Raw genomic sequence first — 17,741 nt, 5'->3', positions numbered from 1 at the left:
TTTGCCCAAAAGAGGCAAGCTCGTGACAAACCGTGATCAGGTTGCTCAAAACCGTGATCCCACCGGGCATGGTGGGAAGGGTATTGGTGCAGCCGGAGTCAGCCTTGCAAATAGCCCCTTGTCTGAGTGTGCTGGGCAAGTACACCATGTTAAGGAAGAGTAAGTTAATTGTAAATTTTTAGCTTTCTTGCTGTATTTGACCTTTTGAAAGTTCTGGGACTGCTAAATGAGACTAAGAATAAATGCATAGTATATTTCTAATTTCATTCAATGGCTTGATTTATTAAGCACATGCCTGAAGGTTCAACTCATCAAGTTGGTTTATTCACATTGTCTAACCCACAGTAAATTTTTAATTATGTAGATATCTTTTTATTATAAGCCATACAGCAAAATATAACAAATAAAAATTTCCCTGAAACTATGTCTATATATACATGCATATATACATCCACTCATCTTTTTACCATTTAGATATATAACTTTTTTTTTTTACCAAAAGAGGATGGTAAAAGCCTCTATGATTTGACTTTTTTAATGTAAAATTTATCATGGGTATTTTTCCTGACAGTACTACAGTGCAACCATACTATTTTTAACCAGCACATAGTACCTATAAGCCCATTGTATGGATATGCTATTATTTATTTAGCCTTTTGCTGTTAATGGACATTTGGATGGTTTCCAGTTTTTTTATTACAAAAAATTACTGCAGTTATTATTCTTGTACAGAGGTATCTGCACCCTCTGGCAAATATTTTTGCAACAACGAGATGAAAACAGTGTATACCTTTCCTTTTCTTTAGTATCTTCACCTTTAAAAACATCTTTACATTTTTAATGCAGTTTTTAAAAGTTACTTTTCATTTACAGCTATTGCAAAATATTGGCTATATTCCCAGTGTTATACAATACAACCTTGAGCCTATCCTACACCCACTAAGTGTGTGCCTCCCACCCCACCATTTTGCTCTTCCCCTTCTAGAAAAAAACCACTAGTTTTTCTTCTATATCTGTGAGTCTGCTTCTCTTTAAAAAAAAAAAAAAAAACACACATCTCCACTTTTAACAGCTATTTAGGCTTGTATAGTTTAAGTTTTCACTTGTGAGGCTCTCTGGGTGAACCTGATTACCCATGGGAAGCAGATGCAGGCCCTGTCTGTGGCCAGCTTCTGCCCAGTGGAATGCAGGGTGGGATTTCTCGGTGGAAGATGAGAGGGCAGTGTGGAGATAGATTTCCCCAGAGAACGTGGGCATTGGCTGGCAGCAGTTTATTTCCTGGACACCCAGCCATCTTGAACCTGTTTTCCAGCCACTAAGTGTTCCTGTCCTTTAATCCCTGCAGGCTAACTTTGACACAAACTTCGAGGACAGGAATGCCTTTGTCACAGGCATCGCGAGGTACATCGAGCAGGCTACAGTGCACTCCAGCATGGTGAGTCTCCGTGGCCCTCAGGCGCAGACATAGCCCCTCCTTGAGGAGGCAGGGGCTCAGCTATTCCAAGAACCCACTGCCTCAGAAGGATCCACCTCCTCAAGCCCTTTTTCCCACCCCACCCATCCCCTCTCCATGCCTGGGGGTACACTGGTCCGTATCCTCCAGCCTTCCAAATCCTGCTCACCTTTGGGGCCCAACTCTATTCACACTGTTCGCTTTCCTGAGCTTCTCTCTAGCTTTGGGGTTAACAGTTGATTAGATCTTGCCTTGTTTTGTACTTTATAGATTACTGGCTGTGTGGAATTTGGGCTCTTGACCAAAGCACAAAGTTTCTCAAAGTTTTGCAGTAACACATTCTTGACTGGAGGAAGCTGGTGGCCTAAATCATTCACAGACAGGGGCCAGTGGTTTGATGGGACTGTGTCTGACCCACCTGTGTGGGTACCTTCTCCCTTTGGCTTTCATGATTTCACCCTCATGCATCACTGACATTTAAGGAATTCAGGGACTTCCCTGGCAGTCCAGTGGTTAAGACTCTGTGCTCCCAGTACAGGGGGCAGAAGTGCAGTTGCTGGTTGGGGAACTAAGATCTCACGTGCTGCGCACATCCTGATCTAAGACATAAAATAAAAAGTTTAGTTTCTTTAAAAAGAACAAAGAACAAAAAAATTCCAAGATTTCTCATTCACAGGCTCTGCCTACAGCTCAGTGGACCTTTCTCACTATATCATCGATAGCCTAAACCCTTGTCTCACCACACCCTGCCCATTCATTCAATAAATATTGTGTCCCTGGTACTTGGTCAGACCCTGCTAAATGCTGAAGGGCTGGGGGGCAGGGGGCACGGCGTGTATGCAAGGACAGATGGGGTCTTAGTTCTCAATGAATCAAGTGGGAAGTAGACAAACAGCATTCTTTGAACATTTTCTGTGCAGGTATTTCAAATGCGTTGTCAATTAATCATCACCTCAACCCTGGGAAGAATGTTTTATTACAATACCCATTTTATGGATGGGGAAAACGAAACTCCAGAAAAGTGAAGTAACTTACTCAGGGTCCTGCCATTGACAAATGACAGAGCTAAACCCGAATCTGTTTGACTATAAAACATGCTCTGGACAAGTCTTTGCAAACAAAAATGTACAAAGTTAAAGATAAAAGACATGGTGAAAGTTCAGAGTTTTTAAGTGGCCTTGAGGGGGTCAGAGAAAGCTTGTTGCAGGAAGTAGCTTTTGAGTATAGCTTTATGGCACCCCACTCCAGTACCCTTGCCTGGAAAATCCGATGGACAGAGAAGCCTGGTAGGCTACAGTCCATGGGGTCGCAAAGAGTCGGACATGACTGAGTGACTTCACTTCACTTCACTTTTTGTGTACTTTGCACACATACACACATTGTAACTATATGTGTGTGTGTGTATATATATATATATATATTGTACTTTAAACTGTGTAAAATTTTCCCATATGTAATATCATTGGAACCTTATTACAGCCTGTGATTTGCAAAGAGATCGTTATATACATTTTAGGGATGAGAAAACTGAGACCTAGAGAAGTTAATAAGCAGGTTGCTCATCATCACACAACTAGTAAATCACAAGGTTGAACCTAGAATCCTGGACTTAGGATTCCCAGCTCTGACCTCCGCTGACCCACCCAATTAGAATTTTATCTGTCAGAGAGGAGATGGAGAGGGCATACCAGCTGGTGGAAGCAGCATCAGGGGAGGCTCAGAGGCAAAAGTTTTCAGAGATTGCCTGGGTTGGAACTGTGAAGTACATGTAGGGAAATTCTTGGTGATATTCATAATGGATTGGGTGCATAGAGAGTGTCTTAGTTTGCTAGAGCTGCCATAACAAAATACCACAGACTGGGTGACTTAGATAACAAATTTATCTTCTCCTGTTTCTGGAGACAAGAAATCCAGTATCAAGATGTCAGCAGGGTTGGTTTCTTCTGAGGCCTGTCTTTGCCTTCTGGCTGTGTCCTCACGTTGTCTTTTGTCTGTGTAGACACATGTAAGGTGTCTCTCTGTGTGTCCAAATTCAGTCAGGTTGGACAATGGCCTCTTGTTAACTTAATCATCTCTCTAAAGGCCCTATCTCCAAATATACTCACATTCTGAGGTCCCAGGTCTAGGACTTCAACATGTGAATTTGGGGGTGGGGGGTGACACAAGTCAGCCCATAACAGAGGGCTTTCATTCATTTAATTAAAAAAAAAAAATCAGTAGCAATAGACAGTTTCCATTAGTGAGGAAAATGTGAACAGAACTACACTTGAGAAATAAATTTCGCTTGTTAGTTTTGTGCAGAACGAGTGGTAAGGAGGCATGAGAGAGCCAAATAGATCAGTTGAGATAAGGTTATCTACCCTGGAGGTGTCAAGGGCCGGATGAGGGCAGTGACCTAAGGAGCAGCTAAGGGGTCAGGGATGTAGGAGGCACTGGAGGGCGACTCTGCCTGGCTTCGCAGTCTGCTGGGGGCTGGGGCCGAGGGAAGCTGAAACAATGCTGACTGAGGTTTCCTGAAAAAACCAGGTCAGGGGCACCAGTAGCGCAGTCAGAGGAGGGGCCAGTCCGGAGAGGGATTGTATTCCTTTTCTGTTGCTGCTGTAACTGATTATCACAGATTTGGTGACCTAAAATAAAACAGATTCACTTGCTTACAGTTCTTTTGGTCAAAGTTTGACATGGGATCTTAAAGGGTTAAAATCCAGGTGTTGGCAGGGCTGCGTTCACTTCTGAAGGCGCTAGAGGAGAATCTGTGGCCTTGTTTTTCCAGGTTGTAGAGGCAGCCTGCTCTTTGGCTCAGCCCCCTTCCAGCCAGCAGTCACACCACTTCAGTCTCTGCTTCCATCCTCACATCTCCTGCCCTGACTCTCACCTCCCTCAGGACCCTTGCCATCACACTGGGTCCACCCAATAACCCAGGATAACCTCCCCATCTCAAGGTTCCTAGCTTCATTCATCCTTTTGCCATGTAAGGTATTGTTTCCATAGGTCCTACAGTTTAGGTTGCAGACATCTTTCTGGGGGCCACTATTCTACTGATGCAGGGATAGTGTTGATAAGGTTTTAGGCAAAGTCCAAAATAGGGTGCACTGCTGATGTTCATGGATAATACCCAAACCTCACTTCCTCAACAGTTTCATCCTTGTACCCTGCTCAGACTTTGTCTAGAGTAGCTTATCAGCAGCAAGAGGCTTCATTCGATGTTCATCTTCTTGTATTACTCCTGCCCACACTGGAGCAAGGTGAATCTCTCAAAGGGCAGGATAGCCAGAGAAAAGAAGAAGAGGAGGAGAAAGTGTGTAAACCATGTAATTGACCAGCTACAAGGAACAGTCAAGGGTTCTTTGCTGGGAGTAGGATGGGGGCCTAGTGTCCAAAGTTAAGTGCTGAGAGGTACAGTCTGCCAGAATCTGAAACTTGAACTGAATTCACATTGGGTTAATTATGGACCTACAGGATCTTACAAATATAAAGAACCTGAGAGATCCTTAGTCCTGCAGCTGTAAACCTAGCTGCACATTGAAATCACTTAGAAAGCATTTAAAAAAAAAAAAAAACACTCATGCCTGGACCCCTCCCCCAGAGATAAAGATTTCATTCCATTGGAGTCCATCCTGGGCATCAGGAGTTTTCAGAGTTACCCAGGTGACTAATGGGTAGCCAGGTTGAGAACTAGTGATTTAGGCCAGAGAGCTCCAACTTCTGGGTTCTAATGCCTGGAGATCTGAGGTGGAACTGATGTAATAATAGTAGAAAGAAAGAAAGAAAGAATAGAAATAAAGTGTACAATAAATGTAATGCACTTGAATCCTCCTGAAACCACCTTCATCCCCCACCTTGGTCCATGGAAAAGTTGTCTTCCCTGAAACCAGTTTCTGGTGCCAAAAAGGTTGGGGACTGCGGATTTAGGCCAATTCTCTGCCTCCAAATGATGAAACCATGACATTTTCCAGGTAAAAGGTGGGTCAAAGCAGAGCCAAGAACAGAACTCAAATTCCCTGAGGCTCTATCCACCACACCATCCTGACCTCTATATTCCAGGCATGATTATACAACAAACCTTACTGATGGTCAGCTGAGCTGTCCGTAGGGCAGAGTCCACAGTATTCTTTTTCACTGGCCTGTTCCTAGCATGGAGCACTGAAGGGGAATATGTGAGTGCTCAGTGAAATGTTCAGTGGGTGAATGAGTGGGATACTAACACCTGTCAGTGGGCAGCTTGATGCTAATAATTAGACACATGTTCCCTACACGTTACTGTCACTTCCCTTTTCTGACACATGTTCTGAAGCAAAGGCAGCAGAAGACCCACAGACTTGATCTTGGTTCTCTCTGGTCTCAAGGACAACATGTTACTGATTTAAAGAGTTCTCTAAATTAAGAATTGAAAGTGTGACTCGTCAGTGACATTTGCCGTTGAAAACAAAACTATAAAAAGGAATAAGCTCCAAATTGAATCTGATCTTGTGCTAGGAAGATATTATGAAATAGATATGATGTGTGGGATAAAAATTAAATGAGAAAAGGCTCGTTTTTGTATCAGTATGAACATTTACAAAAGAGACGGCCTAGTAATACAATTTTTTTAGTATATTTTTTGAGATGTCCTTCATATAACATAAGATTCACCATTTAAAGTGTATAGTTCACTATTTTTATGGTAGATTCACAATGTTATACATTGTAAATGTTAGACATTGCCCCTGTCTAACTTCTATCACCACAAAGAGAAACCCCAAACCCTGTAGCAGTCCTTCCCAATTCCGCTCTCCCACAACCACTAATCTGGTTTCTATTTCTGTAGATTTGGTTATTCTGAACAGTTCATCTAAATGGATCGCATAATAGTGGTCTTTTGTGTCTGCCTTCTTTCACTTAGCATAGTGTTTTCAAAGTTCGTCCATGTTGTAGCATGGATCAGTACTTCATTCCTTTTCACAGATGCATACTATTCCTCTGCACGGCTACATCACATTTTATTTATCCATTCATCCATCGATGGACACAGTCGGGTTGTTTCTGTTTTTTGACTGTTAGAATAATGTTGCTGTGAGCAAGTGTGGAGTTTCACTGTGGACATATGCTTTCATTTCTCTTGGGTATATACCTCAGAGTGAAATTGCTGGATCATATGGTAACTCTGTGATTTAACTTTTTGAGGAACTGCCAGACTATCTTTTCCCTAGTAATACTCCAAACTCTCTTTACAGATTGCCTAGTGTGTATGTATTTTTGTGGGCTTCCCTGGTGGCTCAGTAGCAAAGAATCCGCCTGCAATGCAGGAGAGGTGGGTTTGATCCCTGGGTCAGGAAGATCCCTTGGGGAAGGAAATGGCATCCCACTCCAGTATTCTTGCCTAGGAAATCCCTTGGACAGAGAAGCCTGGCGGGCTATAGTCCATGGGGTCACAAAGAGTCAGACACGACTAAACCACAACCGTGTGTTTGTATTCAATTCTCACAAAACTCTCTGAGGTTGTTGTCATCATCATTATACAGATGACTGGAGAATTTTAGGTTAAGTGACTTCCTGAAGGCCAAAGGGCTAAGAAGTGGTGAAGCTGGGACTTCAGCCCTGATATTTGGACCCTGAGTTTAGGGCTCTTTCCACTGAAGCAGTTACTAGGTGAAGCAGTTACTAGGTGAGGTGAGTAATCAGATTTATTTTTCATGCTGTTGTTAATTTTGCCATCTGCTCTGTATTATTTTTAAAAATCTTAATCTTGATCTTAACCATCTTCCTCCGTATGAAATAGCAACATGGGCTGTTATTAAAATGCAAACATTATAGCGCTGTGTGATACGAAAAGTGAAAGCTCCCATTTATCCAGCCCCACAGAGAGCTTGCTCCTCACAGTCTTGGTATATATTCCACCAAGATATTTTTCAATACACAGTAATATTGTGGTTAATCTTGAAATCATGTCCAACTCTTTGCAACCTCATGGACTGTAGCCCACCAGGTTCCTCTGTCCATGGGATTTCCCTGTCAAGACTACTGGAGTGGGATCTTCCCAAGCCAGGGATTGAACTCACATTGGCAGGCGTATTCTTTACCACTGGGCTACCAGGGAAGTCCACACAATAATATACTTCCATAATTTTTACTCTTTTTTTTTTCAACCTACCTGCTGTGCATACTCTTTGGCTGCTTGCTTGTTTTCTTGCTGTCTGGGACAGCTTTTGCAGTTGGAACTAGTGCGTCTGCCCCACCTTTCTGAGGTAGCTGTCTGTCTTTGAAAAGTGTGTCGGGCTGATAGAGCCCTGGGGTGACTGATGAGGATAATTTAGGCCAGTGCTTCTCAAACTTATTGTGCACCGGGGAATGAGAGTTCCTGGGGATTTTATTGAAATGCAGATTCAGATCCCAAAGGCCCAGGGAAGAGCCTGAGACTCTGCATTTCTAATAAGCAACCCCACCAGGCAATGCTGATGCTGCTGGTCCAGAGACCACACTGTGAATCCAAGGATGTGGAGGCAAGGGGAGCTGTTGAGAAGTCTCGTGGCCCTGGAGTGCTTTCTCCCTGCTGAGCGTGTTTTGCTTTTCAGAATGAAATGCTGGAGGAAGGGCACGAGTATGCAGTCATGCTGTACACCTGGCGCAGCTGTTCCCGGGCCATCCCCCAGGTGAGTCCTGCACCACAAGGGGTGGCTCCTCCCTCCATCCACCCCCGTCCAGGTAACTGACCTTGTCCAGGCGACAGGGCGTGAAGCAGAGTCTCCTACCCAAGGGGGCTCACTGAACACATGCAGAGAGCATCCCATAAAACTGACACCAACTTTAAACAATTTCTCATTATCCTTTCATTTTGAAAGCAGTATATGCTAACTGTACAATACCCAAACCACTGCAGAAAGGTGTAAAGTAGAAAGCAAGACAGCCTCACCCCCTCCCTCCACCACCCAAATCGCCACCTCCCACCAAAGCGTAATCACTGTGGACCCTTTGCCGCATGTTCATCTGACTCTCTTTCCTCCAACAACCTGAATATTTCTGATTATTATTTTGTAAATTATTGTCATTTACTAAAGCATGTTGTTTCTTATTTATATGGTTCCGCCACTTGCTTTTTTCACTTCATTCTTTATAGCTGACTTTTTTCATGTTAACACATACAGATAGTATTTTTATCATTATCATATTATATTCATGGGTCCCACCATCACGAAAGCAACAAACCCCAAGTGTGTAAACAGAAACCATTCCTCTCCCTTGCTCACAGTCCTAACCCCCAGAGGGAACTGTTTACTAGCAGCTTGGTTCACACCCTTTCAGAGTCTCTGTACCTGTATTATATATGGGCACACCAGCACACACACAGTTTTGTGTTTTATTCAATAAAAACAGGATTAAATTACCCTTACTTTCCTGCAGCTATTTCCACCCAGATTTATGGTAGCAGTCTTTCCACGTCAGGTCAGAGATCTGTCCCATCAGCCCTAACAGTTACATTAATGATACTGCCTCGTATTAATACTTTATCCATTTAATCATTGACCAGTGGATGTTTAGCTCGTGCTGACATTTCCACGATTTCTAAACAACAGTGTGAAGAATGTCCTTGTGTTTATTACCCTTTGCTGACTCTTCAGTGTCGATGACCTGTTAGCAGCCTTGTGTGCACATGCTGTGAACACACCTGCCACGTGCTTCTGATGTGCCGAAAACCCCTGGGCAGAGAAAATGGGCTCCTCGCTGGGCCCGGGTGTGCACAGGGGCTTTGCCCCGAGTGCACTCAGAGACATGGACAGAACATTCTTCCCTGCTTAGAATCTGGCAGAGGCCCCCTTGGGGTAGCACTGAGGGAAAGATGGAAGGAGGGAGACCCTGTAGATGAATGTAGACCTGCGTACAGCACATGGCGGGGGCCTAGAACAGACTGTGGGGGAGGAGGGCTCTGTTCCCGGACCAGCTGGTTTCCTTCCTGCAGCCGATGTCTAGGGAGCAGTCCTGCCTAGAAGCGCTCACTCTTCATCAGGGCTGCCCCAGCCTCCTCTCACTGTGTAGCCACCATATCACTTCTCATCCTAAATGAAGTGCATTCGAGAGTGAAAATGGGCCCTATTAATAAGACAGCAGGTGTGAACCAGGACTGCCTGGGCAAACCAGGGTGTGCGAAACCCCCTGTCTCCCTGCAGGTGAAATGCAATGAGCAGCCCAACCGAGTAGAGATCTATGAGAAGACGGTAGAAGTGCTGGAGCCCGAGGTCACCAAGCTCATGAAGTTCATGTACTTTCAGGTGAGGGGTCGGGGTGGGTCTGGGCCAGGACAACTGAGAAGGCCCCCACCTTCTAGACACAAGGGTCTGGATTTCTGTGCTGTGATCTTCATTCGTTCGTCAAAACACTGTCCAGTGCCCCTGACCCACCCCAGGGTGAGCAAGACAGACAAGCACCCTCCCTCCATACAATTCACATCCTAGTGGGCAAAGGAGAGTATTTTGGGTGGGAGGAGAGACTGACCATAAACAATACCCAACAGAACATGTGCTGTGAATAAAGTGCAATTAGCAAACCTCTGGCGTGGAGGGTGTTTGCGACATGGATGAACTTTAGGGCCAGCCTCAAGGGAGGTAGCGTTTGAACTGAGATCTGTATGATGCGAAAGAGGCGGGCAGGTGATGAACCAGGGGCAGATGACCCAGGCAGAAGGAACTGCAGAGGCAAAGGCCCTGCAAGCTCAAGAAGCAGGACGGGCTTAAGAAATGGAGCGAAGCCAAGGAGGCTGCATAGTGAGCTGAGTGAGTGAGAAAAAGTGAGGTTGGAGAGGTGAGCAGGGACTCACTCATATAGGCATTATAGCTGTGAAAAGAACACAGATTTTCTTCAAGCATTACAGGAAGCTGTTGGAGGTTTCCAGTGACATGATCTGATCAGACTGTTGAAACAACGTTCTTGCTGCCATGTGGCTAGTGGATGGGAGGTGAGGGGCAGGTGTCAAGGGAGAGGGAGTGGAGGTGAGGGGAGAAGAGTAACAGCAGGGAGACCAGCTGGGAGGCCAAGAAGAGCAAGTGTTTAAAGGAGGAAAAGAAAAAAGATGGCCAAAGATTCCTGTGAGTGACAGGTAAGAGGGCAAGCTGGTTATCGTGGTTTTGTTGGAAGCCATTCAGGAATGCAGGCTGAGCAGTTTAAGCCCACCCTGTGCCTGGGTGGGAGCCCTGCCATGCACCCTGTGCCCTCCATGTGTTCTGCATGTGTTTATGAGCCTTAGAAGTAGACTTGCAAGCACTGGCCCAGGCTCAGCCCTGCGCCCAGCTCTGTGCTGGCCTCCTGAAAGTGGTGGGGAAGATGCAGATAGAGCCTTGAAGGCAGAGCAAGCCAGGGTTCTGCCACCTTCTGGCTGGGACCTTAAGTCATTTCAGACCTCTGACACCTTCAATATTCTCACCCTCTGGAAAGAACGCCCATTTCACAGGTTTTCTCTAAGGATAAATAAGGTCCATTAGTAAAGAGCCCTATTTGTAGAGCCCTTGCTACAGAGCAGGTTTACTAACTCACAGATGCTGTTATTAGCATCATGGACCTGCCTTCAAGGGGCCTAAAAGCTCTTTGGGAAGACAGTTCCAAGAGAGCAAAACTACCCAAAATGAAGTAAGTACTAAACTGAGGGCCTTCTGACAAGATGTATTTAGAGAAGGGAGGCTATAGAGTAATCGAAAACTCCTCTGTCCAGTACAGTCGCCAGTAGCCATGTATGGCCGTCTACTTGAATTCAAATTAAATAAAATGTAAAATGCGTATCCTCCTTGGCACTTGCATTTCCAGTGCTCGGTGTGCATTTCCATCACTCACATGTGATGAGTGGCCATTGTGTTGGACAGTGCAGATACAGAACATTTCCATCATCCTGCAAAGTTTTGTTGGACTTACACTCTGGAAGGAGAAAGTGGCTTGATCTGGTCTTTGAAGGTCTCCCTATCTCCTTTCCTTGCTTTGTTTTTCTCCACAGCTCGTACCACATTCTGATATAGAGAATTTATTTGATATTTTGTTTTCTGTCACCCATCACTAGAATATAAGTTCCTTTGGGTAGAGACTTTTTTTTCTGTTTTATTCCCCACTTTACCCCAGGGCCAAGAATGATGCCTGGCACATAGGAGATCCTCAGTAAACAGCATCTATTGGATGAATGGAGCTCTTTCTCTGAGTGTCCCTCTCACTGTCCATTGCTACCCACTAATTGTCCGGTGCCTGCACTGTCCTAGGTGCTAGGAATCACACATGACAAGATAGCAGCTTTCTCAGCAAGGAGGGGGTGAATAAATTCATTGGTTTGGCTCACTTGGGGACAGGTTCTGGGCTTCCCTCTAGAAATCAGCTTAGGATTTCAGGACTCCTCTGAGAAAGACCTCTGGGCAGTTTTGCCTTTCTCTAAAAGTCCAGGCTCTGAGTAGAGCCCCCAGGGAGCCTTGACCAGCTCCCCACCAGGGAGCTCAGCGAGCTGCCCCACCAGGCTGCCCAGTCCTAACCCGCTGCCCCTCTGCCCACAGCGCAAAGCTATCGAGCGGTTCTGCAGTGAGGTGAAGCGACTATGCCATGCCGAGCGGAGGAAGGACTTTGTCTCCGAGGCCTACCTCCTGACCCTGGGCAAGTTCATCAACATGTTTGCAGTCTTGGACGAGCTGAAGAATATGAAGTGCAGTGTCAAGAATGACCACTCTGCCTACAAGAGGTCAGGGCTCCTCTCCCTCCCCCGCCCTATCTTCCTAGGCAGCCGGCCTGTGGGAGAGAGAAAACAGAGCCCTCCTAACAGGCTCAGAACCAAGCTAGCCACTCCACAGACACAGCAGGGTTGAGTCTGCCTCTGTTTTTGCAGCTTACAGAGTAAGATACAGAGCTGAGCTTTGCAGAACTGGGTCTTGGCAGGGTTTTCTATCTCGAGGTGGAATCAAATCCTCATTTACCCCACCAGTGGAGCAGCATTTTCTGTGTCTCATGCAGTCTGAGATTATATTATGATTAATATAATCCTAAAATGGTCACAGGAGTCATTCTCTGCAAGAATCAGAAAGCCAGTTCAAACTGCTCATGTGAAAGAAGAAACTGGGTTGGCTCCCAGAACAGAAAAGTCCTGGTCTACCTGATCCAGGTACTCAGGTGATGCTGTTGATCTGGTTCCTTCTGCCTCTCAGCTCAGCTTTCCCCAGTGACCGCTTCATTCTCAGGCTCATGCCCTGTATGGCCTCCAGCAGCGTCCCTCCAGTCAGCATAGCAACCCCAGTTCCTAAGGAAGGAAAGGATGCAGCTCCTTGCAAATATTTTGCAAAAGCCCCAAGAAGGATTGTCCTTGCCTCAGCCTGGGTCCTGTGCCGATCCCTCCATCAGATACTATGTACGAGTATGTTGGCGTGGTGCTGATGGGGGCGGTGCTCGCTCTTGGGGTCAGTTGAGGGTCAATGGCAGCTCACAAGAAAGGACTGAGAGTGGGAGGCGGTCATTCTTCTCCAGAAATGTGTATACAGCCACCCCAAAGTGGGGGAGAGCAGGTGAAAGTAGCAAATCCACCTGTGTTGCTTGAGGCTCAAATAAGCTCCAAGGTGACCATACATATGTCTTGGGAAGAGTTTGCCATGTCATGATGAAGAGGGCCCCTGTCCTTGAACCACCTCCTCCTGGGGCTCCGAGGTAACCGGAGAAAGCAGACAACAGACTGATCCTCACTGTTTTATCCTCCTTAGTGAACTGAAACCTGTCAGTACCCAGAAGACAGAGCCCCATTCAGAAATGGCAATTTCACAGAGATTCCATAGACAGCTCATGGTACAGTGTCTTCCCCCCAAACTCTCCCCAGATTTGGCCAACTCCTGCCATCATGGTCACAGCTGACATGCTCTGGGGACTGGCTGGGACCTTGCTGTGTCTTGTCCGTGTTCCACGGTCCCTGCACCAACTCCACCTCCAGGCCAGGCTGGAGAAGTCCCAGGGCAGTGGTTTCCCCCCTTCAAGGCCTGCTGTGTTCCCCACACCCATCATCCCCTCAGTCCCACCAGGTTAAGTAGACTTTTGCTTTCCCTACAATGTTTAGAAACATTGAGGTTTTCCTATAAGCAACATAATACCCAAAAAACAGAACATTCCGCTGCTTGTGATTCTTCCCCATGACTTACCGTGTAGTTTTGCTGGAGGTCACTGCAAGGCTCGGGATGCCCGTTTCACTAGGTCTTACCCCTTGGGCTGGTTGATGGCATGCTAGCTACCCTTAAACTTGCCTAGTCTTTGAGCTTCAGTGCATTCTTGCTTCTTAATTTCAGGTACCGTTATTACAGGGGTGCAAACAGCTCCAAGTGAAATGACTCCAGAACAGGCTCTCCTTCGATGTTAGAGTCACTTGTGCCATTCAGAGCCCTGCAACTTCGGGGATAGTGTATCTGGGTTAGCTGGGAGCAGGGCCCGGCTGGGTTAGGTGGGAGCTAAGGCCCGGCTTAGGCCGGCTATTCATGAGCATCCCTCTCTACACCACCCTGTCCAGGGCAGCGCAGTTCCTGAGGAAGATGGCTGACCCCCAGTCCATCCAGGAGTCGCAGAACCTGTCCATGTTCCTGGCCAACCACAACAGGATCACCCAGGTGATGGCAAACCTATGTCAGTCCTGACCCGGTGTCCTGGGACGCAAGCTGGGGCCTGGAGGTTGGGGGACCCACAGGCAGAGGAGCTCTGCCCAGATCATTCGTCCCCTTTGCTCTGCTCAAGCTTTAAGCTGCAGATTTAAGTGTCCCTTCCCAGCCACAGACGGCCCCTTCACCCTCTGCAGTTTGTCCTTAGAAAATTTTCTAGCCAGTGTTCTGCCCCGGTATAGGTTGGTATAGGTTGAGAGCTTGGGTTCTGGAGTTAGACTGCCTTGTTTTCTCATCTTGGACCCTCCATTGCCCTACTATGATGCCTTGGGCAAGGTCTCAGCCTCCGTTTCCTCATCTGTAAAATGGGACTGTTTAGGATTGCAGTGAGAAATAAATGAGATACTATAGCATGTAGAGCTTAACAGACAAGGACATAAGATGCGGTTATAGTTACTGCCATGGCTTTCCCAGGATATTCCCACTCAACGGTGTGTCCCTTTGGAGAGAAGGGGCCTGGGATGGAGACCTCAGGTCTTCTTGTACAGGAAATGTCTTTGTACTGCCGAGTCCTGTACTGGGAGATGCCTGCTGTCCCATTTCTCCTCCACTGAGCTGGGTCTTCCCACTATCATCCTTGGAGACATTTGGGGCTCAGTCCACACACACCCTCAAAACTAAGCTGAGATGACCACAGGCTGATTGCTATAAAGCTGAACTGCTTTTAGTTCAGCCAGATAAAGCATTTCTAACCATGAGAACTGCCAGGAAATACAACAGAAGCCCCTAAGGGGCAAGCCCCTGCCCTCGGTGATGTGCGGCAGCTCTGACCAACCACTGTAGACACTGAGGAGAGGTTGCAGGCTCCCCTCCACCTGATGTGGTCGGCAAGGCCGTGCACTGCCCCAGGGCCCAGCAGTGAGCCATCCTGGGTGCTGTAGGTGAGGAGGATGCAGGACAGGGGCTAACCAGAGGGGGGCGCTGCTGTTTAGTGTCTCCACCAGCAACTGGAAGTGATCCCAGGCTACGAGGAGCTGCTGGCCGACATTGTCAACATCTGCGTGGATTACTACGAGAACAAGATGTATCTGACCCCCAGTGAGAAGCACATGCTCCTCAAGGTACAGCTCCCTCTGTCATACCCCCTCACCTCCTTCTTATTTAAAATCATTTTAAAAGGTTGTTTCTTTCTTCTTGCTTAAGCATGAGTGCAGATCTTACTATACAAAAGGTTTTGTAACCAATTTTTTCCATTTGATATGCTGTGTACACCTTTCTAGACAGCATTAAGGCTATGTCTACAATGTGACTTTTAAAGGCTACCTAGTATTTCATTATATGGGGACATTATTATTTAACAAATCCCCTATCACTTGGTATTTGTTTGTTAAAGTGCATTGAAACTCTGTGGCGTTTTATGTCCATACTCTTGTTAAGTCAGACATCCTAGAGGAAAATTGCCAACCTAAAGGGGAAGGCAAAATCTTATAGCTTTTACTATATTTTGTCAAAACGGTCATGTTTGTCTCATCAGTTTACACATTTCATTTTTAAATTATCAAGTGATGTTTATCATTGTGGAAATTCTGAACAGAAAAGCATTAAAAAATCGAATCTCTTTTAATCTTTCCACCCAGAGATAACACTTTTAGCATTTTGATGTCTATCTTTCTCTTTTTTTCTGTGCTGATGTATTTTCAACATATGCGGTTTACATAAATTATGTATGTGTATTATTTATCCCATTTCATTAAGTGCATTTGGAATAACATGCAGCCCTTAAATAATGTTGTATGGATGAGTTCCCGTTTCTTTAGCCATTATTCTATCCTTAGCTGCTTAGGTTACTTCTAACTTCTCTCTGAAAACAATAGCACTGAAATGAATAACGTTCTCCATACTCTTTATACACACTGCATCACCTCTTTAATTTCTTTCTTCCCTTTCAGAGTTCCCCTGGTGATTTGACTTTTTCTTCCCCTCCATGTTGCCTCTTATTTCCAGAATACCAACCCTGTTGGTGTTCCCTTCTTTACATTTCCATAGCATCTCGAAGAAGGTTGCAGGAGAGTGTGGCTTTGTGACTCATTCACTCTGGCTTCCTCTGCACAGTCAGAAATTCAGAGAAGTCACCCAGAGTTCAGCAGCCTTTCTCACACCAGTGCTATGTCCAGGCAATTACCACAGCTCTGCCCAGAATTGTTGCTTCCACAAACTAGGTTACTAAACCCCACTTCACCAATCATCCTTACATGCTGCTATCAGATTCTCAGGCTCTTCATTTCTCTTGCCTGCTTTTAATCCTCCCACATCTCGGCTTCCCAGCCTTCTCCCTCTCAATTCTCAACCTGGCCTCTTGGAGTTTTGCAGTTTTTCTACAGTGTGTTAGTAAACTCAGATGCCAGCAGGGGGCGCCTTTCACCTTAAATGGAAAAGTCTGGCACACCCCCTGCAGAGCCATAAGTACCCATCCTCTAGCCCAGTCCCTTAGGTGTCAGTCATGACCAATCCCCCGTCACATAGCAACTGCGAGCCGAGGATGCTGCTTTCAGCCTAGTTGTTCAGGCTCCCTCGGGCTTGCTGTACATTTGACAAAAGGAGCAAAGTAAGCCAGCGTGCAGGAAACTATTGGGTTGGCCAGAATGTTCATGCTAGTTTTTCCGTTACATTGTATGGAAAAACCCAAATGAACTTTTTGACCACCCCAATATTATATGGACTGGAATGTTTAGAATCAGCCTGTCAACCTGCCTATAGGGCACTGTCAGCAAAAACGTGTTCTTTTTGTTAATGAAATCACCGATGAGATTCCTTGGGAATCTTTGTTGTAGTTTCCTTGGGGAAAGGGGTGAAGGGTTTCACATTCCTTTACCATCTAGTGAGTATGCATCAAGTGCCCGCAGTGTTTGCCAGGGCCTGGGGATGCAACAGCAGCACCACTCAGTCTTTCTCGAGGATCTAAGTGCATACATGCTGTTACATCCCAGTTCAGATCCTATCTCTGCAGCTGTGTCTAACCTCTCTGTGTCTCCAGCTCCTCATCTGTAGAATATGGTTATCATATAGAATTTGACTCATAAGATGGTGAGAATTAAGGATAATGTCTTCTAAATCCCTAAGCATAGACTCTGGCCCATGGACTATGGGCTTCATGAGGACTCAAGAAGTGGCCACCACAATAATAAACAAGAGTTCTCTGCATGTCTTCACAGAAATCACATTTCTGATTGAGATTAGTTCTACGTGTCCTTCTTTGTGACAACCCATGGGTTTTTGAAATAGAATATGTCACTACAGGGGGTGTGGGTGTGCACATATCCACATCTGCTTTTTTTTTTTTTTTTTTTTGGAACGTTTCCAATGGATGTGACTGGCTTCTGTCTCTGCCTCTTCTCATGCTAGGTAATGGGTTTTGGTCTGTACCTGATGGATGGGAATGTCAGTAACATTTACAAATTGGATGCCAAGAAGAGAATCAACCTCAGCAAAATTGATAAGTTCTTTAAGGTCAGCACCTGGGGCTGGGGCTGGGCAGTGGGCCAGGGGGTGGTCTCTCTGGGGAAAGGAATGAAATTAGGCAGCAAAGTGTGGTGCTTATTGATTAAACTATGGCTCGAAGGATCCCAAGAGGAGGAGGAGGATAGATACAGGGGCCCTAGCTGCCTTGGGTGGAGGAATCCACGCTATTGAAGGTGTGTGCCTCAGTCTCAGGACATAGCCAGAAGGCCTTGCAA

At 45.9% G+C, this 17,741-nt stretch overlaps 1 protein-coding gene across 3 annotated transcripts in view; it reads left to right on the top strand.

Moving 5' to 3' along the window:
• CYFIP2 (cytoplasmic FMR1 interacting protein 2) overlaps positions 1-17,741 on the top strand; it is a 134,101-nt gene that overhangs the window by 21,695 nt on the left and 94,665 nt on the right. For all 3 annotated transcript variants that reach the window (XM_027545822.1, XM_027545823.1, XM_027545824.1), the window contains 7 exons: positions 1,346-1,435; positions 8,002-8,079; positions 9,592-9,693; positions 11,944-12,125; positions 13,923-14,019; positions 15,000-15,128; positions 17,410-17,514. In XM_027545822.1, the coding sequence (XP_027401623.1) occupies positions 1,346-1,435; positions 8,002-8,079; positions 9,592-9,693; positions 11,944-12,125; positions 13,923-14,019; positions 15,000-15,128; positions 17,410-17,514 (783 nt within the window). The remainder of the gene's footprint in view (positions 1-1,345; positions 1,436-8,001; positions 8,080-9,591; positions 9,694-11,943; positions 12,126-13,922; positions 14,020-14,999; positions 15,129-17,409; positions 17,515-17,741) is intronic.

The sequence above is a fragment of the Bos indicus x Bos taurus genome, chromosome 7 (assembly GCF_003369695.1).
Source record: "Bos indicus x Bos taurus breed Angus x Brahman F1 hybrid chromosome 7, Bos_hybrid_MaternalHap_v2.0, whole genome shotgun sequence".
Taxonomy (NCBI): domain Eukaryota; kingdom Metazoa; phylum Chordata; class Mammalia; order Artiodactyla; family Bovidae; genus Bos; species Bos indicus x Bos taurus.
Note: the sequence above shows the minus strand (reverse complement) of the source record. Positions and strands in the feature narration are given on the sequence as shown.